At 37.6% G+C, this 23,167-nt stretch overlaps 1 protein-coding gene across 6 annotated transcripts in view; it reads right to left on the reverse strand.

The window, feature by feature from the left end:
* Nucleotides 1-23,167, reverse strand: part of CABIN1 (calcineurin binding protein 1) — a 107,669-nt gene that overhangs the window by 74,478 nt on the left and 10,024 nt on the right. For 4 of the 6 annotated variants that reach the window (XM_048323219.1, XM_048323218.1, XM_048323222.1 and 1 more), the window contains exons 14-27: nucleotides 22,461-22,539; nucleotides 22,032-22,219; nucleotides 20,618-20,767; nucleotides 20,036-20,230; nucleotides 18,758-18,994; nucleotides 16,706-16,859; nucleotides 16,353-16,468; nucleotides 12,484-12,645; nucleotides 10,668-10,874; nucleotides 10,163-10,308; nucleotides 8,042-8,303; nucleotides 5,590-5,850; nucleotides 4,841-4,992; nucleotides 4,141-4,319 (exon numbers count right to left, since the gene is read on the reverse strand). In XM_048323219.1, the coding sequence (XP_048179176.1) occupies nucleotides 4,141-4,319; nucleotides 4,841-4,992; nucleotides 5,590-5,850; nucleotides 8,042-8,303; nucleotides 10,163-10,308; nucleotides 10,668-10,874; nucleotides 12,484-12,645; nucleotides 16,353-16,468; nucleotides 16,706-16,859; nucleotides 18,758-18,994; nucleotides 20,036-20,230; nucleotides 20,618-20,767; nucleotides 22,032-22,219; nucleotides 22,461-22,539 (2,488 nt within the window). The remainder of the gene's footprint in view (nucleotides 1-4,140; nucleotides 4,320-4,840; nucleotides 4,993-5,589; nucleotides 5,851-8,041; nucleotides 8,304-10,162; nucleotides 10,309-10,667; nucleotides 10,875-12,483; nucleotides 12,646-16,352; nucleotides 16,469-16,705; nucleotides 16,860-18,757; nucleotides 18,995-20,035; nucleotides 20,231-20,617; nucleotides 20,768-22,031; nucleotides 22,220-22,460; nucleotides 22,540-23,167) is intronic. The other 2 variants (XM_048323221.1, XM_048323220.1) reach the window with 1 other exon arrangement.

Genomic DNA, 23,167 nt, shown 5'->3' on the forward strand with positions numbered 1-23,167 from the left:
GATTTAGTTTAGCATGAGTGACAACCTGGTGCAAGAAGCTCCTCAGAGATCACCTTTGTCTCATCAGGATGTTGAGAACCCCGTTTACAAAAACTGTGCATTTTCATAACATTTGCAGAATTACAAACCAACAAACTATGAAGTGAGACTTATCCCACAGCACGAAGCAAGGAGCCTTTCCCAGTGAGTTTATCATGCAGGTTCTGCCAATTATTAAAAGCAAGCCGTGACAGGTAAAAGCAGGAAGAGAATGCCTGGGGAACAGAGATTTGTGTAAGGTTAGAGGCAGCACGGGCAATATTGGTTGCAAAAGCAATCAGGCAAAGACAAACACAAAAAAGGACAAGTAAGTCTAACTACACACAACATACTACACGGATGAAGACTTAAACAATACAACATTTTAACACTGTAATAGCAATGGATACATCATCTGCATACCACCACAGTAATATGGAATTGAGTATCAACACAACAAAGGCATAACACAGCAAAAAAGACCTCCTAAACAATCTCCCAGTCTACTCTTTAGGAAACAGATACCCTATTCTGATTTTTTTTTCATTTTAACACTTTTCCTGCTTTCTGAACTAACTTTATTGCTTTTATTGCAATTGGTCTTTACTGACTACATACATCCAGCCTGTATAGAGGAGGACAGAGAGCATATCTGTTTTGCTATATAGCACTGGCCATTTAGCTGTGTAAATACAGTAACACTACAGGTAATGATAGTCTGGGTGCCTGGCAAGTTCCTACGTTCCTGTTTCCTATTTTGCTCTTAGAAAATAAGAGTCTGAACCTACGCTTCAGACTTCAAATGTAAGTTTTCACTTTGGAGGGTTATAAAATAGCAATAGGCAGGGGTGATGACAGGAAAGACAGGATTAACAGAAGGAAAGAAAAGATGTTGCTGAATGGAAGGACAAGAAAAGAGAAAGGAAGCTACCCATTTTACACACATGACAGCAGCAAGTCAGGCAGCAAATAACAGCTGCCATTCAGCAATACTTTTGTCTCCTTGAAGGAGATATGTGCTAGCAGCTGCTATGAGGGAAAAGAAGTTTAGCTACTTTACAAGCTGTATTTACTGGTTCCTTTCTCCCATTTTCATTAAATACAGGACTTAAAACTAGTATCACCAGCATTCACTGGATCTGAAGCCTTTCAATGCTCTCAGCTTTAACAGTGATTTCTGCATATCCTCATCACCATCTTCCACCAGCAAAATTTGCTAGAGAGCTACAGAATTATAATGATACATTTAAATATAATGTATTCAAAATAAGTCTGCCCTCACAGCTTCACCTATTTACAGATAAATGTTTGAAGATCAGAATCCCAGTACTTTCAAGAAAAGATGTTTGGCTGTACAGAAATTCTCTCCAGCTTGTCATGAGATAATTTGCTGCTCTAGAAGGCAAGTTGTTGGGTATCTTGTTAAAAAATTAAACTAACAACCCACCAAAACCTAAACCCACAAAACCCACAAAATTAATAGAAAAAGTAGAGTTCTGAAAGAACTGCAAGTGTTCATCTAGTCCATTCCTTTTTCCATCAGGATAAATTACATCTCCATCATGCCTGGCAGACAGCTGTATCACCACTGTTTAATGACTTCCAGTGCTAAAATATTGCAGGGTTATACGAAAACGGTATTTCCTAAGACTGCTCTAACACCGTTTTCTAATGTTCAGAATGAAAATGCATTTAAGTGTAGTATCATCTGTTCTGTCTTCCAGGAACATGGACATCCTGAGGTTTTGCCTCTTTGTACAGCTTTCAACATTATTTAGGTCACTCTGCTGTCATGTCTCCCCTGAGTCTTCTCCTCCATAGACAAACCATCCCAATTCCTTCTCTCTTTCCTTATGGGTCATGTTTTCTTGAAGCACAGAACACAAAAATGGTCAAAAAAGGTCTCAAAGATCAGTAATGATCCCAAATAGGCTCTTGCTTGAGGTAATATATGAAAAGAAGTGTGTAAAACTGTACAATACCCTTACTTTACTTATGCCATGTATGATCAACAATATCAACACAAAATAAAGAGTATTGTCAGGCCTCAGAAGGAATAAATACTTAGGCTTAATTTAGGTAAATTTATTTGTTCCTGAACAAAAATATAGACAGTTTCATTTCTGTCAGAATGGTTAAAAAATATTCTAAAGAGTAGTCAAATGATGAGTATTTTCTTGCTATTTTTAGGAATGGTACAACAGAAATGCTGGCACCAGCTTTCTTCAGTGATGTGACTATGTGTAAGATGTCAAGAGCATTTTATTTCAAAAGTATGTATTTTAATACAAGTAAAATGCAAATGTATGCAGAAGAGCACAGTATATGTAATAATATAAAAGTGGAAGATTTCTGAGCCTGTTAGCTCAGCCTGTTAGCTCTTCCATCTGTAACAGCCCCAAGGCAAATATTTCAGTTTCCTAGGGTTCTTCAATATGCTGTATCCAGGGTTTAGTTGTGCCAGCAACTTACAAAACATTATGAATGATGCAGTACTCTGCAATTCTCCTTGTCATGGTTACACACAGCCTTGCTGAAGATCACCCAAACTCGGCTTCTTGCAGCAGCTGACATTTGGAATTGCTTTGACAGCACAAAGCTCAGTCCCAGCTAGGCTCAGCTTGCAGATCCAGGAACTGCTCCTTCAGCCCTGGCAGAGGCAGATGTTCCTGCACTTGCACCTCCAGGCTTTGCTCAGCAGCCGCCTCTGCTCCCACTGGGCCATCGGCTGCCACAGCCCATAATGTCTTACTTGGAGAGAGGTACTAACGACACGCATTGGAATATTTATCTAACTTATGTCTCTCCTGGGAGCATTTAGACAGTCTTCAGGACCTAAGCAGATGTAGTCTTAGCCAGAAATGCTTCTCACAGGGAATATGACTTAAGAAATATTTAAATATTTTCTCCCTTCTATGCTGTTTCGTCAAAAGCCATCAAAAAGCTAATAAAAGAGCCTGATCACTGCATAATCCATTGACACCTCTACACTACAAATGATCTCAAAACAGTCTAATGAATTACTCCCAAGTGAAATGCAAGCAATAACAAAACAAACATTTCCCTGTTCAATATAATGAAAGAAATAAAGGAGCTTCTCTCAGTTGCACCAAGAATTACTTGTTGAGGAAAAGGAATAAATTCACCCTGCAAAAATTTCAGGCATACGAACATTTGTTTCAAAAATGTGTCAACAAAGTTATTTACAAATTTCCATTCTTCAGAAAATGACAATAGGAAGCAGCCCACCCTCCAGAAATAAATGCATATCAAGCAGAGCATTTCTGTGGGGCCTGGCACATTCTACCAATGCTAAGCTAAACACTGTAGATATTTTACTCCTTGAGTGCTGATACTCAAAGATCCAGATGGATAAACAAATGGCCAGAAGAGTAGAATCAGAATCAAATTCCTAGCCAAATAATAAACTCAGGTTACTTAAATTGTAACTTAATTTCTATTATATATGCAATTTCAAAGATCTTCATTAACACTATGATACCACCCCTCTTCTCCATTTATAAGCCAATTATTTATTCTATAATTTTAAATTCTACAAAGATGAGCTGCTAACCAGTCATTGTAAATGATAAAGAAAAATCAAAAGATGAAATCTACAGGACTGTCATGCAAATCACTTCGTGCTGAATCACAATATATTCCAAATAGTTGCCACCTGCCTCCTTCGAAAAACGGTAATACTGGTTTGTGCTGTCTTTCTATCAATCTTGTTTCAACCAGTTTGAATTTTCACCTGGTCATTTCATACACGCCGAAACAGTGTCCAGTCTTCTGAAGATTGAACCCACATCTTTCCTAATGAGCTCCGAAGAAAAAAAATCACTGAAAATTCGGTGAGCTCATACTCCTCCTACCAACATTACTGTTTTGACTAAGTTACAGGTACCAGTGGTGGCAGGTGACAACTTTGAGTTTTGTATTTAAAGCTCTGACTGTACATTGATTCTATTTAAGGCACTGAATTCATAAAGATAATGAGCTTCAATATTGCCCGTGTTACCACAGACCCCTCACCCTCCTTGAGCAGTTTGATCATTCCTGGTCAAACCCCCCATGATCAGAGCACCTCCCTGCTGGCAGTATTGAGAACAGGGACTGTACCGTCCGGCGTTGCCTGCTGGTGGGGTTTTTTACATTTGACGTAATCGTGGTCAACTGGAGTGGCTGTGTAAGGTGGGGATGTCAGACCTGGACCGGAAGAGGAGGGGAGGGAAGTCCCAGGGCCTGGCACTGTTCCAGCTGAGGAGTGAGAGTCTTCATCTATCATGCAAGGTTTTTCTCTGGGAGGATGAGAAGAAAGGTGAAGTGTTTATATAGTTGCAACATATACAAAGAACAAAAGGAGACTACATGTTCTTATAGCATTTCCAAGAGAGCAATTAAATCTCACTAACAAATACTAAATGAAGGAAAGTTATATTCCTCCCTTGTCACTGGTCAACAGTAAACTATTCTTTATCTTGTAGTTGTTAATGAGACAAATAATAACGACTAAAATCTCTCGTCCAATTTGCATTTTTTAACCGTTGATTTTAAAAATCAGATTTATTAATAAATAAAAACAGTGGCTTCAAAATGGATCACAAGATCAAAATTGTTGTTTTCTTCCCTTCCCATTTCCTCTGTGCCAATTATTGAGATCTCAGAGCAGCATGTAATCTTATTCATGATACTTGAAAACTGCAAACATTAGAATAAATTCTATTCACTTTGTTTTGTTTGTATTATATTCAGCTTAATTTTAATGGTTTATTGTATAGTAGTTTATAAGCATACATTCAGAGGATAAACTAACACTCACTTTTCTGCAACTTTTGGGGTGTTCTTCTCCTCACCCCTGGCAAAGGGTCCCTCAGAAGCTTCTTTCATGAAACTAACCAGTACCTCTGCATCTACTCCAGAATCTGGTTTCCCCACAAGTTTCAAAATAGAAGCATGAAGTCGAAAATATACCTAAAAAACACCAAAGTCCATTTGGTCAGTAAAGAATTTCTAGCTCTGCAATCTATTACAAACAGTCTTTTCTCTATAGAATCTGCAGGAGTTAGTTAAGACAGCTACTTGTCACTTAAGCTTACCTGAATTGAACTTTCCCTGCCTTTGAAAGTTGCTTTTAAATTACAAAATCTGAACACTCTACAAATTTTATAACCACAACCTATGGAATAGAACAAAGAAAGCAGAGCTGGTCTCCTTGCAAGCAAGTCACCACTGGGTATGTTCTAGACCCACTGCTTTAACCACACGCAGTGAAAGCAAAGGTCCTACCTCTTGCATGAACTTGTGCTTCCATAGGTACAAGATGCTTGTGAATCCTATCAATGTTTGATTTTTATAAAAACTAATGAACTGTGTGCAGCAAAATTCAGAAGTGGAATTGCTACCCACCTGTTCAAACTGCCTTTGAAATTAAATCAGCCTGAGCAACAGGCTCTATTTTACTCTCCAAGTCTACCTTGCAAACGTTCCCTGATGCAGAGCACCATGTATGTGTGCCTAACAATCTGTAGAGAACAAGGCTTCAAGCCTACAAATTTAACTTTCTTTTACCTCCAACGCTTCCATGGCAAGTTCTGGTGGATTATGGTAGTGAATCTTCTTTGGATACCGAGCAGCCTCCTCATGCAAGTAATGCCCTGCCTGTTTGTAGTGCAGCAGGTATACGACAGGAGGCTGCTTCTGCTTCTCGGCAATCTTGCCCAGCATGTAGTGGATCAGCCACTCCTCCTCGTCCCCGTCGCCCTCACAGCGTGATGCCGACGTGAAGCACACCTTGGCTGTCTCCAGCATGCTGTCCCTGCGCTCCTCCATCTGCCACCCAGCCAAGGGGGAGAGCACAGAACACACCAAATTCACTGCAGCTCACACAGAAAACTCTCAAAATGCGCTGCTGCCCATACAAAAGCGCATAAACAAGGTACAACTTTTAAACATTTTCAACCTAAAAGACATAGAAGTGATCAAATACATCCCAAGCGATCAAATACACTCACACAACCCACAAAATGTGCTTATGGATAGGTTTTTGCTCACTCCAGTAACTGCTGACACAACCAACCAGAACAAAACAGTAAGTAACAGAAGTGTAAGAATATGCAGATAAATATAAATCTGAAAAATAACAACCCAATATTCACATCTACAGAAATTCTACCACTTTTTTGCAGCTGTAATTATCTTAACTCTTCAAAGAAAAAACTTATTTGCTTTGTTCTGCAACTGAAGCCTGCTAGAGCCACTATGGACCACTCTCACTTGTGAAGAAATGTATTTCGTCTTGCTTGCAATGTATCTAATTTGGAGATTAATACTCTCCCCACCCCACCCTGTCAAAAAAAAATTAAAATCAGCAGCATAAATTAAAGTTAAATGCCAATAAATTCATGTAAAAAAACTAGGTCAAAAGATGCATTAATGTAATTTTCTCTCTTTGAAAATGAAGTTTATAAATTTAAGCTGTGTACCTATAACCAAGAACTAAAACATAACCTTTCTTTTCCTAAAGATTTTGTAAGAAGAAGAGAATAATAAGGTTTTTATGTATGAGGAACACATTCCTGAAGAGACGTATCTGTGGAAGTGAGATGAAATTGTTTCAATTTATCTTTTATGGTAATAGAACTTTTCTTGCTAAATGATGCATTTTTAATATATTCACTTGAAAAAAACGAAGACTTAAGTAGTCCTAAATAAACATTCCCATTTAATCCTCAACTTCAGATGGCTGCTCTGTATTGCTCCTTGTATCTGATAATAGGAAGTAACTCCAGCATTACCCCTGGAATTCCTCAACAAATCCCTCATAGCCAAGAGGCCACACGACCAGAAGACCAAACTTCTGGTAACTCAAAGGCGTAAAGTGTAGTATCTTCATTTTCCAAGGAGTTCATTTGGAGCTGTCGGATGCAATAACCCTCCAAAAGAAAACTCTATTGTTAATTGTCATTTCAAACATACTATTTAATAAACAAATTGTTCCCTTTTAATATGCAGGCTGACATCATCTTTCTTCTTCGACAAGAAAGTGCCTGTGGGAAGTGTAGTGTTAATCCAGTGCTGGAGGCAGCTCAGACTCACCACCTCACTGTAAATACTACTCCTGGAAGCAAAGGGTGTTCCCAGCACTGATCTCTGTAGTTCAAACATTGAAAGTTTTACTAATTACAGCAAAGAAGCAGCACTTCCTTTTTTTCATTCTGCTTCCAGCTGCAGACTACGTAATATTTGGAAGTCAGAATAGCTAAATCAGAAACGGAGTTCACTGGTCCAAAAGACAGATAAAACATTTTTCCCAAGCAACTCTTATCACTATCAGAGTGTATTTACAATTGCACATTTTGGTTTAGCAATAAAATTCTTAATAATCTTTTTTACCTCCCTTTTGCAGAAAGAGATAATGAATTCATAACAATGTTTTCAATGGAAATTCCACCAATCTTCTCACTTTGATCTTTTGTTTAGGTAAATGCCTTGCTCAAGGCACTGCTCTTACCCAGGGAAGGCTGAGCAGAAATCGAAGGGCTTGAGCATTTTCCCTTAATTAGATTATTATGGCCCAAAACCATAGAAAAAGTGGAAGATTCTTTAGATATAAGAGATGACATGTGGACACAGATATCAGAGTAATTTCTGATCTCTTTACTATTTAAATCTGTATACATTTCACCTCTTCCTGGAAACACTGCATGACATTTACTGAAAGGAAAGGTAAATATAACTCCCCTTTCCAGAAGGTTACAATAATTTTGTGTCACCTTCAAGAGACAATTCAAAGATTAGGCTCAAACTGATTTTACACAGGAAAAAGAAAGAAAAAAACCCACCTTCAAATGCTGTTTGACATCACCAGATTACATGAATATTGGAACTTCCAATATTACTAAGTAACCATACAGTCTCATACGTGGAATATAGCATGTAAATACTTAATTTAAAATTTTACTATGTTAGAAAACTTAATTTTAAATGTTTAAAATTTTATACGCTCTCTGTTAGATCCCACCTGCTGCACAACTTCAGGCGGAAGTTCCATTTTCCACTGCTTAAGCTGTCGGGATGCAAAGGAATGCAGGGCATAGGAAATGGTGCCGTACTCGATCCACAAGGACAGGTTGGAGCTGTCGATCTCCAGGGCTCGTTTGAAGCAGTTCAGGACAGGGGTAGAGTGCTTCCAGATGGGGCCATCGCTCTTCAGTTCATTGGAGTTCAACTTGTCCTGAATGCGACTCGCTCGAGCCAGAGCCATCCCAGCCCAGGAGTCAAACCTACGCAAGCAAGAACATAACACATGAACAAACTCCCCCCTGAACGCTACACTGAAGGCACAGACAAGATTTATCTTGTATCTACAACTTTTTCCTCCTTTTATCACAGGCTACCTCAAAACAGATTTCTGCACTTCCTCCTCTCCTCAGAGTAGAACACAAGCTGTATAGCCTAAATAATACTGATTTTATTAAAGGGGTTTCCTGATAACGCACTGTCCCCAGTAACTGTCACACATGGAAAACAGACGAAAAATCCAGGTTTATTTGCCATGCAAAGCCAGTGTATCTGTATTTCTAATGGCAGCACTCTACTGTTTTTTTCTCAGTAACCATGCAGTCCTGTCAAAATGTTGCCACCCTTTATTTCTGTGGGCCAGCAGACATTATGACACCTTGTATTGCTGGACTCAACTGTGAATAATCACAATCATTTCCCAACATAAAAATCATAAAGCCAAAAATGCATTCAAGTAGGAAAATTCTGATGAACTAAAACTGTAATTTCTGACTGAGGGACTGTTGAGGATCCAGCCCTGTGTTTATTGACAATACAGTCTGAAGGGTGGTTTCCATAGGCCACAATCTCACATTAACGCCAGGGTTCAGCTGCTCTGGGGTTTTTCAATTTTACCATGATTTTAACAGCAAAGTAATAACCATAATGTTCTCATATTTTTGCTTGCAGTTTCTTCTGATTCCAACTGAAAACCCATTTTTAGGTCAAGTGACCTCAATAGTCAGATTCCTGGGGGGAATGGAACAGGAACTGTAGTACAGACAAGTACCATCTAATTTGACTGGGGCAAAAATACTGTGCTACCATACAAGGCATCTTCTGAACAAAAAAAAAAGTCACATATTAAAACAAAAATGCATTCCATTTATTTGTTTATGAATTTAAGTTTTAGAATATCAAAACTACAGAAAAATGGGTAGGAGGTGGTACTGGTAATTTCTTCATCTGCCTTCAAACAAGACTTTTAGCCATTTGCTAGTCACAAGTCCCAGACCAGAAGATGCAATAAGATTAAACTACAGCTATTTCCTCTGAAGATTTCACATCTAAAATTGCTCTGTGCCTTCACCTTCCCTTTTGTCTCTGTTACGTGACTGGATTTAGAAACAATTTTCTTGTCTCAAATCTATCAAATTAGGGTTTTTGTCACTGACCCTGATCTATCAACTTCAAGGAGAATTAAAATGATAACTAACACCTAATATGCAAACTCTACATTTAATCAGCAAATTTAAAGGTTAATTTAATTTAGAAGACTGATATTGAGAACATGCTTTATTTTTAAGATGAGAAAGCTTAATCTTGATGGTATTTCAGTGAGTTGTAAATTATCAAGAAACAAGGTGGGTTTGTTTAAATATCACTTAAATACTTTACTTGTATTCTCTGTGTAGATCTCTAGCAGCAAAATCAACATGTTTGGAAAGAGGTCAGCCTAAACAGTTAATCCACTAAAGGATGCTATTTGTGCTATAGCTACACTATGAAATGGTGACATTTTTCACTCCTTATCATGCATGAACATGCCGAAGCAAAGAATAAAAGGTACAAACAATTCATTCTTCACAGTTACTCTTTATTTCAATTTAGCTTCCCCCCCCACCCTTTCATTTTTTGGTTTTAATTTCAAAGCAATCAAATATTTAACCCTACATTTTCGGTTTTGTTTTCTTTGTTGGGTTGTTCTAGAGATGCCCTTAAATATACAATGGACCTATGATAATGGGGGTTTTGGTTATTTGGGGTTTTTTTTCTCATTCCTGAGACCAGTTGTCTGCTTTTTAGTACTGAAAGAAGTGAGAAGAATGAAGGATGTGCAGCAGGATTCAAATATACTGACCTGTTTGGACAAATACAAATGTCGTGCATGTAAAATTTAATGGCCTTAGACTGTTCTTTGTTCTTGAAATGATAGTCTGCCAGAAGATAATACAGCTCAGTCACCACCGGTGGAGAATAGTCTGCACCCTCTGGGAGAGATGGTGCCTGAAAATAAAAAAGGCAAAGGTTCACATTAAATGAGCTGCATATTTGCTTCTTCCTTGTAGGGAAAGTAGCCTTTTCATCAGACAATATGAAGGTTTTGAATATGAAGACATCGAAAGCATTTCACAGATATACAGAGCACTTACAAACACTAATGAACATCTCATGCTGACTGTATTTTACCATTCAAAGACTAAAAGCTTTGCTGGGATCTTTCTTATTTTAAAAGCAATTACCCACAGAAATCCAACATCATGGAAAAAATCATTCCACTAATAGTCTCAAAAGTCTACATAAAAATAGCAAGAACAATTTTCACTCCCTTCAATTTAATTTTTTAAAAAAACAACTCACTATACCTTGCTGCATGTTCCTTCAATATAGGCAGATACAGTCTCCAGGCTTAGCATAGGCTTGTCTGTTCGAGGAACAATTGTGGCAGTTTTCTTCAGAAGGTTGGCCAAATCAGCAGACACAGTACTGGTTTTGTAACTATCAAATTCTGGAAGAGTTTTAGGCTTAAAATACTCAAACATGAACAAAGCATCTTCCCATGTCAGATCAACCTGAAAAGGGAGGTAGATGAGAGGGGGGGAAAAATATTTTAAATTCCAAAATTCAATTCTACTAATGGTGGTTTTCTACAGCCTTTGTAGTTCATAAGAGTATAGATATCACTCTAGCAGGAACCAAATTAAACCTCCCAAGAACAGAGCTAAAGGTGCTATTAGTTTATGCTGCTCACAAATACAATACACTTCTCACTGATATAACAGACTAAGGTATTGCTGTAACTTAGTGTATGTTAGTGTATGCTTAGTGTATGCTTAGAAGAGTTGCTCAGAAAAGTTGTCTGTAAGCAAGAATCAATTGTAAACATTCTGAGTGACACTGAGATCATGGGTAAGATATGGAGAAGAACTCTGCAGCTTCCATTTCAGAGTCAAGTAAGAAGTGTTAATGTAATGGGAATCAGACAAAATTCTGAGACTCAAAAATCTTCACTCTCTACAGAAAGTTACTTTCAGAATTTACTCCTCATTTTCTCTTCACTTTTCTTTCTTGTAAGCAGTAAAAATACCCAAAAATAATTCACAGTTCTCTTCTGCTAGACTAAGTTTTTCTCCTTTTATTGTTTACCTTACCCTTACAGTAAATTTTGCTCTGCATTGAAAAATAGGGAAGCTGCAGAGGGTAATCTCCTTATACTTCTCTTTTTCTTCCTTATACCCTTTCTCTCATTATCTTCACTCTCTAAGATACACGTATAACATACAAAATTCCCAAATATTCAATGAATAGTAATGTAAGAGTATTTGTGTATTTAAAATGGTTTGTTCAACAGAGCTAGACAATCATTCTGCTTGTATGAAAATGATTTTGATTGATAATTCTATGATCATTTGAATTTGGTTAAGCGCAAAATAGTCTGAGGTTTTTGAACAAAATCCATTCATTTGTTTATGAATTTAAGTTTTAGAATATCAAAACTACTGAAAAATGGGTACGAGGTGGTATCGGTAATTTCTTTATCTGCCTTCAAACAAGAGTTTTAACCATTTGCTAGTCACAAGTCCCAGACAGGGCTTTGTATTGCTGACTTGTATTTTTCTCTCCCTCCCTTAATATTACAACCCTCTTCCAGAGGCACTCTGTAGTTGCCCTTCTCCCAAATCCAACTGAATTTCACTTTTCTTATAAACAGCTACCAGGTATTTACCATCAGATGTCAAAATAAGTGATAATATAATGTACTTGCAAATTTTTAACAGTGACATTTTTCACTTTGATAAAACTGCAAGGCTGGCTGCTAAAGTTTTCTTCTCTCAAGCTGACTTTTCCTCTCTAAATTTTTCCCAACCTTGGACTTCTTCTCAGCTGAAAACAGGAAAGTGATAGCTTAATAAAATCAATTTCTCAATATTTTCAAGATGGCAGACTACTATGGATAAGACTACATTAACATTTAATTTAAAATATCTGACTTGTTATATTTATAGTTTTAAAAAATATGAAAATGTTTAGTTTATTCTCTACAATGTGTAAAATACATAAAATTTACAAGGAAATAAAAGTAATCTTTCTCCAAAATATATCAAAATGCATTAGAACAAAACAAGTGTGCATCTTTCATCACTCCAGGATATTCCAATGACATTGGATAATATAACTAACCTGCTGTACTGAATGTTCCTCTAGGTACCTTGCTTTGCTTTTTTTGCTAGGGAAACCATATAAACAATAAAAACACTGTTCCAAGGCTGTTTCCAGCTCTTCTTTGTATGGATGAGTATCTTCAGAAGTGGATGCTGCAAGTTCTTTTTGTAGTACCTGAACCTACAAGCCAAGCATCAAGGGAAAGGTCACCTGAAGATCACAGTAAGCTACCCAGCTGTCTGAAGGCAGATGATGAAAACAACTTGAAGGGACTACATGTATTTTTCCCCAATAACAACCAATAACAATATTACACCTGTATTTCTGTAAACTAGTCTCACCCAAGTCATTTCAATGGTACTGCAGCGGCATTGAAGTGCTTTTATTTTTCTTCCTATGTTAATTCACAAACTCTTATCTTTAATCAATGAGGTTAGATATCAGCTTCATGTTTCAGACTTAAAATCATTCAAAGTTCTCCCCTACACATCAGGTTGGTTCTGTGAATATCAACACTACAATTCATCAACACTGTGAATAAGGAAAAGATACAGAAGAATTTCTGCCCTAATTTACAAACCACAATTTCCTCTGCATAGAAAAAGCAGGATGGAGAGGAAAGAAAAGAAGAGAGAGTTAATGACAATCTGGCTAAAAGGACTAAAGAGTTGCACAGTATGAAGTGTATTACACAGATGGCTACACACCAAGGAAAGTGGCTGGATTGATCCCAAATGACTAAACACTGTAGCAAGTTGCTATCTTTACCTTCAACACTACAAGAGAAAGTACCCATCAGTAGTGTATTTTGGAAGATGCTGATACTTTTAAGACATTCATTATAAAAACTGCAGCTGAACGCCAAAAGAAGAAAGGTAACTCTTTGAAAATTCTCACTAAGTTTCCATAAAAAACAAACCAAAAAGGAACACATTCCAAGAAGACATTTCAAGGTCAATAAAAACATCTTCACCAAGAATAATCTGTGGAGGGGGATTCTGGATATTTATTTCAAAACCAAAACAAAACCCACACAACCACTGAGGTTTAAAATTCAATTTCAATGTGTTCCACTACAAAATTTCAATTAAAAAAACCCAGAAATGTTTATTGTGACCATTTATAATTTTTCAACATCTAGGACTGCAAACTCAAATATTTATGCATGATCCTGAAAGAAACTTCTCATCATGATGGACTTTCCTGACAATACAAACACTGCATTACGCGGCAAAAATCTGCCATTCTACATGTAAGAAGCTAATTTGTAAGAGCTGTGATTAAACATAATATGCTGATTCTCTTCTGATTAAAGTATCTGTGCTAAGATCAAGGTACCATTTATTAAGAGGCAAGCCCCTGAAAAATAAAAGCAAAGACAATTCTTAGAAAGCATTTCAATGACATTTTGAGTCACAGCAGATTCATTCATACTGTCCCAGCAGACATCTTATTGCCACCACTTTCCCTGTATGAATTTGTGAACATTTGAAATTTACAGAAAATGTAGCTAAATAAGCTGAAGAAAAACAGTGAGCATCAGAGGATATTGTAACAAAAGCATGATATTCCTACTGCTACAAACAAAAGCACATCTAACAGCAGTAAGCGAATTCTCACTTGAACAGTGTTCAAAACAATATCCTGTGTTCTTATTCAACTTTTAAGTTCTTGGAAGAAATCCAGAATTGTTCCTAATAATTCAGACTACTGCTAAAGGACTTAATTAATATTAACATCTTCTCTTGCACAGCACATTCATCCACAAGCAATATACGGTCCTTGAGCAGACAGTTCACCTACAGAAGGTGAATACCCTCTTGTCTCTGAAAACTAAATTCTTGTGTTTAATAATACTATATTACATTTTAGTTTAAGAAGCAGGCAATTCTGTAAGTGAAAATGGAACATTTTGTTCAAAGAACGTGATGACATTTGCAAAGATCTCACTGCAGATACATTCCCAGCTCTCAGTTGTCTGTACTTTATGCAGGTTCACAGACCATACTCTGTGACTCCCCAGGCTGTGGATACAGGCACATTGTACAGACACAATTTAGACTTATCACTTAGGACCACGACATCCGTGGGCAAGCTCGAGCCTGGAAACAGCCTATCTATTTTCATGAAGCACAGGGCCTGAGCTAATAAGCCCTCTGAATTCCCTGCAGGGGCAACTCAGGTGTATCAGCACTATGCTCCTAATACCAGGGCGGCTGAGGAGAGCAGGACACAGAGATAATCTGATAGTTCTACCCTGAATCAGCCTCAGTTCAAACACTGCTCATCCACTCCAGCCCTACAAGGGTGAGCAGACTCCTGCAGAACCCCTCAGGCTCTCTGTGCCATCCTTCCCAGCTGTCTAAATTACTGTCCTGGACATGCTGCTGCTCAAATGCAGAGGTAGATGGGGTCTGGCACTGAGCTGTGGCTAATAAGCTCCAGGGAGTGCTGAGAAGGGAAATTAAGAGATTCCTGAGTAGCTCTATGCAGAACTAATAATGATTTTCTCTTGGCTGAAGGTAATAAACCTCAATGAAGTCAAGCTGAACCTGTAAAGTGCCACTGAAATGTCCCTGTAGAGCACAGCCCAGTGGATGCCACGGCACCGCATTATCTGGGATTTGCCACAGGCACGCTGTCCCAGGCTGTCAGTGCTCTGCTCATGGAAACACTGACTGCACTTGGGTTTCTAAGCCAAGATAAAATGAGCAAACACATAGAAATATTCTACTTCAACCACTTCAATTACTTCTCTGGTGTAACAATGAGACCTCAAGGAATAATCTTTAAAAGGTCAACAATGAATGGGTAAGTCCTTTCATCTAATAATGCTACAGCATTACTGCCCAGACACCCATTTCTGGAGCATATTTGATGCAACACACCCATCTGAACAACAGAGCAAAGAACAGCCTTAAGGCACAGGGAAATGGAGGGCTGAAGTAATTCTTCATTCTCATCATTGTTCAACAGATGAAATCTACATTTTAAATAATAGTTAATAACATGAAAACAATAGAATTGCTATTTTTTTCACACTGTGGTATAAAATCAAGGTAGGTATAATCAAACAAGAGAAATTTATCAACTGCAGAACAATTAAATACATCACAGCTTCAGATCAAATCCATGTAATACCACAGGATGTGGGAGCAATCAGTAGCATTCCAGTTGTGTAACTGAGGACAGATGATGGCCTGCAAATCTTTACTCCTGTGATTTGGAAGAAACAAACAACCAAGCTATTCAAAACTGAATTTTCTTGGCTGAAAGTTTAAATATGTTCTTTTTACATGATAAATAGTATTTACGTACACTGAAAATGTGCAAACCCTACCTAACACTTGAAAAATTCAGTTCTGTGAAGTGAGCAACTTATTTAGAATCACTGAGACAAGATGAATATGGAATCCCACTGTGTTATTTTAGCAGCAATTTTAAAGATGTATCACTACAGGTTTTTTTTAGCTTCTGAATGATGTACAGTACTACCAGACTGGTTATTCCTACTTCCCTTTCAAATCCCATGAACAAAATAAAATACTAGTGCAAGAAGCAAAACAAAGGAGGAAAACCAGAAGAAAACAGTAATTCTTCTCAGTGAGGTAAGTCCAGAAAACAATGGGAAGTGTGACAGAAGCAGACCAATGGGAAAGGGTCCGGAATAACAAGCCTTTGCTATTCAGATTAAACTGACTGAAACTTTCATATCTTTGTCTGGGAGAGATGGAAAGTGGATTTAAAAGTGTATATTTAACATGAAGACAAGGCAGTAAACAATCTAATTTTGCACTTTGTTTCCTGCTTTGAAATGTGGCTTGGCCAAATGACTTTCAGAGATCAATCTGAGTCAATCTCGCTTATTCCACGATGCTAATACTTACATAGAACTTGAGCAGAGCACCATCTGAATTGCAACACCAGGATCTTCTTCCCAAATATTCATGAGCTGTGTTCAGCAGCATAAGTGAAGAAGGCAACACAGGGGTGTCAGGACTCACTGGAGGAAAGAAATTGGTAAATATTGGTAAATAAAGTAGCACAGAATTGAGTTAAATCCAAGTCAATGCTTCAACTGTCAATAAGCTTCCTCTCTGGTAGAGAGTAATGCTTGCATAGCCCTCTACTCCCTTCAGCCAGCAAGGTAAGACAACAAACAAGTACTTTATTATTTATATTCCTGAGCTAGAAGGTAAAGGGCTCAGGTCCAATATGTAAAAGTGAAGAAATAATCCACCTTCTTCTCCCTGGTTCTGCTGCTGCTGGCAGCAAAGGGATCGAAAAGCATCTTCCTCATGCTGGATGATCCGGTGCAGGATAATCCATGGAAGCACCGAGGAGACATATGGTTCTTTTGGTTCCTCCTGGACAGCCATGCTGCAGTCTATGATCTAATAAAGAAACAGACATTATACAGACAAAGTGATGCAAAACAAAGGTGTCTTGGGGTGACTTTATGATATGTATCCCCTATCGCTGCTCTATGCCCAGAAATTAATTTTGTGTCTTTCTGTGCCTTTAAACCAAGCCTGAGAGGGGGGAGAGGAAAAAAACCAAGTGAACTTTTCAAAGCAGTTGTCCAAGGACACAGGCACACACTCCTCTGCATCCTGCTGCAGCAGCAAGAGCAGAGGAAGTACCCTTCTTGCTTTCCAGCCACCTTTCGGCCCCATTCTCCGGAGGGAGACAGAGAGTTGAACTTTGTTTTCCTGGGACTTCGGTTTTTCCCTTCTTCTCTTGTGGACTGTTTCAACATCAGAACACAGTGGGAGAATTTTCCACCAAGGCCCTGGAGGTGGGCCCACACTGACCCAGCTTCAAGGAGGAGGAGAGAGAGTACACCTACAGAAGGACTCCGAAATCTTCCCAGGTTTCTCTCCACAGCGAGAGGTTTTATTATTTAGCATTATTATCCTTTTCCTGTGTGTTTGTTAAATAAATAGTTTTTATCTTTTTCACTTTCCTCCAAGGAAAATTTTTTTTTCCCCTGAACCAGGTGGGGGAGGGCTGGCTGTAACCTGCCTTCTATCAGAGGATATTTTCCTCCAAATTTGTCCAAACCAGCACAAAAGGTCAGGTGTGAATCCTTTCCAAACAACCCAAAGTTGGCAACACATTTTACCCCAAGGAAATAATCTAAAGTTGAGTCTCAGCCTCTCACGAGTGGCTATAAAAATGCTAGAAGTAGATCAATCAGTAGGATAAATATAGTAGATTATTTCCCCTACTCTGACATTCCTCTTGCACCCTCATTTTCCATCTAGATTTTTCTCTGTAAATATGATATACAAACAATTCATAGTAAGCAAATACACAGCATCAATTCTTAGCCTCATTATTGTACAAGAAATTTCTCTACAACCCAGATGAAGAGTAAGTTAAAAAAATTCATGAATTCTAGATCAGGTCTTATCACAACTATTAAAGACCAACTAGAATCATTAACAGATGCTATATGAATGATGTGCCTGAATACTCTGTTCTCCAGAATTCCATTACATTCCATAACACATACAACTTTACACAATGAGAGTATGATTTTGTAAGTAGTGAAGGTCCTTGGCTTTTACTGAAGTAAATGGAGATTTGAGAATTGCAAGCACATTGAATTTCAACATTAACTAGAACCTCTTCTTAATAGAACTGCCATTTGTAAATCTGCCATTTGTTACCTGGACTGAAAATGCTGATTCAGTTTTAAGGTTTCAAAGTACCTCCTGTAAAAGCCTTAAATTAGCTGTATCCATAATTCCAGAAGCAGTTCGCATTTCATTTTTCTCCTGCCCTGTTCAGATCACCCTCTCTGTTTTTACTAGAACAACTCTTACTTTGGTAAGTAAGTAATTGCACTTGCAAGCAATTCTACCATGTCTGTAAGGCTTACAGGATCTTGCCCTCCAGCCCAAAGCACATACAGAAAGATCAGAGTCATAACTTACAAGCTACACCCAGGCAGCTCAAACAATCTTCACATTATCACCATTTCAAATAGCCTAAAACCCCCGTGTTGGGTTATCTTACCACCACCTTTGATGGTTTTAGGCAGCTTGGTGTCTAAAGATACCTGCTGGTACTGATTCTAGCATAGATGTGTGCTCAGTGCAGGTCTATCATACTGAAGGCTATGACAATGTTCACACATTATGATAACGCTCATCTTCCCAAAAATGTAACAGAAATGTAACCAAGACCATCACTGAGAGTGGATGGGAATTCAGACAGCAACTGTATCATGCCTGAAGGTCTGCAGCACACAACACATCTTTCCTGGGGCCAGCACAGGGATTACCTGGATCAGGTTGTTTGTTAATCGAACAAGGCTTGGTGTTACAGAAGAGTCTTTCAAGATGCTGTTAACTGATGATAATGAAGTATCTATTCCTGTGAGCAGCTGTGTTACCGTAGCAACCCACTCTTCTTTAGCAGAGGCTGCTGTCATATTAATCATCTGCTGAATTGCTTCATTCAAGGCAACATCTGAGCATTCAAAGCATTGCTTGTAGTCTTTCAGTTTGAGCAGGGAGTCCTAGGGAATGTAAATATGAAAAAGATCTATTGTAACAATGAAGAGTTTATTTTAAACATGAATGCACAGCAGGGCAAAGCAAAACACTATATTCAGTTAATGTGATGACTTCAATGAAACATAACAGAACACCTTTAAATACAATATTAAAAGGACAATAGGAGATGCATGGATCCTGGATGACAAATATACAAGTAGGATCTAAATACAAAAAAATCATCACATCTCTCTGCTTTAATAAGAGATGCAAGGAAAGAAAATAGGAATGGGATGGCTGTAGGTCTGTAATTCTAATGATCTACAGCTGAATAGAGCCCTTACAAGAAACAGGGTTTGGATCTTTATGATCTTGTGCTACCATTTTATTACTTCATAAATAACAAAATAGCAACTCTAAGGCCAGCATTGGAGCAACATTCTCCTGCTTCTTTCTACTCTGAAGAGGCTGGGTCACAAGATGGCATGGAAGCTGTAGGACTTGGTTCAGTCCAAGTAAAAGACCATCAGTCTTTTTTTGTGCAAACTTTTTTCCCCCAAATAACCTAATATACTCATATTGTTCCTACAGCCGAGTTCATTTATACACTTATTTTTACAGTGTCAAATGGACTAACTCTACAGCAATTATACTGCATATATCAACAGTTTCTCATTCATGCAGGAGAGTGACATTACAGTATAAAAATCATTCATATGCTAGATAACCAAGCTTCAGAATGGTTCTAAGTCACCACATAGTCAACAGCAGTATGAATCCATCCATAAAATAACTCAGGAAATGATTCAAGTTTCTGTTCATTTCATGGAGGCCTCAACATCTTGTATCTTTAGCCACACTCTCAGTCAGCAAAAGCTGGCACATTGCTAATGATGTTGATAAAGCTGTGCTCTTCAGGGCATTTACAGATTTGGTTCCATGTTTTGCTTTGTAAATAAGACACATTAACTATTAACACCCACTCTAGAAATCCTTCCAATCCTGTTTTCAGGAATAAGTCTTAATTCCCTAGTAAAAGAGACTTTTTAAGAAACAAACCAAACCTGCAGGAGAAGCAGCTGTGCTGGTCTCTCTGGTATGGATGTTACAAACTCCAGATGTTTTGCTCTGCCGTAACCACTAAAGCACAAAGTTGGACGAAGCAGATGCACCACTGCATTATAATCCCCTGCCTCATACAGTCGCTGGATCTCTTCCAAAGACTGGCATCTCTCCAGAGATTTTAGGTTCTTTTCAATCTGCAAACATCACAGATTATATCATCTAACTTTTGTTTTCACATATATTTGACTACTGACACTTCTCCCAGCAGTTTAGTTCTTAATGTTTAAGAAAAGAAAAGAAAAACACTGATTCAATAATCTACTGCTGTACATGCAGCTCCTTTAATATTTTTAATTTGCATAAAAGCAATCTAAAGATGTACAGGACCAACAGATACCAAAACCGTAATTTTTGAAAAAGAGAACGTAGTCTTGACATAATCTTCAAATTACAAAACTTTCACTCTGAGATACAGTAAACTTCCACCACAAAAGAACTAATTCATAGATGACATTTGAAACTGGGAGAGATGGAATGTGAGGGATGGAACAGGGAACATACACCTGCAAATTAAATCTTACCTCCTCTAAAGAGACCACAGAATCAACATGTAGGTTAGGCAACCGTATTACGATGCTACACTCATTGCCAGCTTTAGCTTGTGTGGTAGTGGAGTTCTGTAGCATTTCAGTGCAGATATCATAGTTTTCAAGTGCCTGTTCCATGTCTCCCTACAGAAACAGTACAGAGGAAAACAATCAACCAAAAATTCCTATGGTTCACACTGCAAAAAGGGTCTCCAAAGCTTGTAGAAAATGTTTCAATTTAATACAGGCACTGCCAGTGTGATTACTGCATGTCCTCACAAATTTAATAAAAAATTCAAGTGAAAAGCTCAAATTAAAGCAAAAATATTTTAAAATATCTTACCAATTACTTCAGTAACAGATAAACCAAATCAGAAAAACAGAATTCAGCCTGCATAAATTTGTAAGATTGGTCTGGAGAGCTAAAATCCCTTTCATTTAAAAAGGCAGAAGAGTAAACCAGCAGAAATAACTCTTCCATTTGTGCAAATGAAAACATTGACTCAAGAAACATTCTTATATTCTGCAAAGTGAATGAATTCTACTTGCTCTGTGCAAAGTAGTTACTGAAGTTGAGAGGTCAGGAAGGAATGCAAGCTGCACAGGCAAAATACAACTCTGCATATCACAAGGGAAAAAATGCCACTAGTTGTACAGGAACTCTCATTTCTCCTAAATAACTTTATTAGAAAGGAATCCTTAGATGCAGAAAAAGAAGAAAAAAGAAAGGGAAGGAACAAGCTAGTTCACACTTATGAAACTGACTCACATAACTAGTTGACAACTGATTTAAACATAATTAACGCATAAAGAAATCCTCTTTGATGTCCTGTGGATGCAACACTTAGAGGGGGAAAAAAAAGACTGGGATCAAATAACATTTCTTTCAAATTATTCCCTTAGTGATAGGTTTAAAACCCTTTGCTTCAAAATCTCCATATTAAATTAAAAGTCTTCAAAAGCAGAATCATGCTACCTTGAAAAAGCAGAGGGAAGAGTAATAAAACAGTCTGCTTCAGTTAAAATCTGCATTTTGGACTGCCTGAGACTTTGATAGTGTCCATGAGTCCAGGCCCCCAAAAAATCTATGTTCTGCAGCTACACAATACTATTCCAAGTAACTTTAGTACAAATAATTTTTTTAAGCTGAGCACAAGTTAATTTAAACAAGGACTCATATATTAAACGTATCTGAGTATTTGCTCAGCATGTGAGACCTCCTACTTCATCTCCACCTCGACCCTTAGGGAAAGTTAATTATATTTAAAAGTAAAATGAAATCACTATGTTTTATGCTGATTTTATCCACATGCTTAAAAGACCTGAGATTCCCAGATCAGCTGCATCTGAACAATATTGACTTTAATTTGGGAAAAGTTGTGTTTGTTAAACCAAAAGTAAAACAAACCTGCAGTGCTAGAAAGCGAGCTTTCAGCCAGTATACTCGAGTGACAAACTCCATCCAGCCCTCCTCAAACAAATCTCGTTGTGAAGATGCAAACGACAGCTGCAACAGGTCTCCCAAAAAATGAGTTCCTGGGAAGTCGGGACCAAACTTTCCATTCACAGAGGCAGCAGGACAATTTCGTGGAGAAACTGCAATTCAGTTAATTACATTTTATCATGAAGTTACTAGCATCCTATGGAAAGAGTCCCACATACCAGAATTTCAAAGGTACTGATCTACTTAAAGGCAAACAATTGATAGACCAATAAAACAGAGATCTGGAAGAGACTAAGAAAATATAGCTCCAAAATCAAATTAATCAGTGGAAAACATTTCTTCATGTATCCTCAGTGTTTTTAGAGTCTGAAGAAAGTGACATCAAGTTCTCACCTGCAGAACTCTTCCCTTTTGTCAGTAGCCACTGATCTAATTGCAGTTCCATACAAGAAAGGCTCATCAACATCATATCCTTCAGAAAAAGTAAGGAGGTATCAAAACAGTATTCACAGAAAGAAATACATTAAAAGAAGAATAAAGTTAAAAAAAAAAAAATCACTGAATTTGCAATTTACTTCAAAGAAAGCCTTCATCTGGTCCTCTTGGGATTCCCATTCCCAAGCTATAACTACTACTTCTGCCTACAAGGTGTATAATACCATTTACAAATCAACAGGTACAAAACCAAACAACACTTAGCAGTATTAAAAAAGAAAAATCTCAGCTCATGAAAGGTCAGAACAGCATTGCCCGACATTAGAAAAAAATTGTCATCCTTATTTTTGTATCTGGCTGAAATGAAACTATATTAAATTGCCAAATCATGCTAAAAGCACAATTCCAGAATATAGCAGTAGCACTGATATTTGAAAAATAAGAAAAAATGTACAAACAAGTAAGCAGTTATGCAGCAATAATGAGAACCAAGGGAATACATTTATAAACATATTTACATTTGCTTAAAAAAGGGCATGTATATATGAAAAATGTACATAAATAAGTCACAGGATGTGTAAAAATTTAACATCTGCTACACAGAGACACTTTTGTTTTTGTAAATGACATCAATGGAACACAGCAATTTTCATAATTAATATTTC

Source organism: Corvus hawaiiensis, chromosome 18 (genome assembly GCF_020740725.1).
Source record: "Corvus hawaiiensis isolate bCorHaw1 chromosome 18, bCorHaw1.pri.cur, whole genome shotgun sequence".
Taxonomy (NCBI): domain Eukaryota; kingdom Metazoa; phylum Chordata; class Aves; order Passeriformes; family Corvidae; genus Corvus; species Corvus hawaiiensis.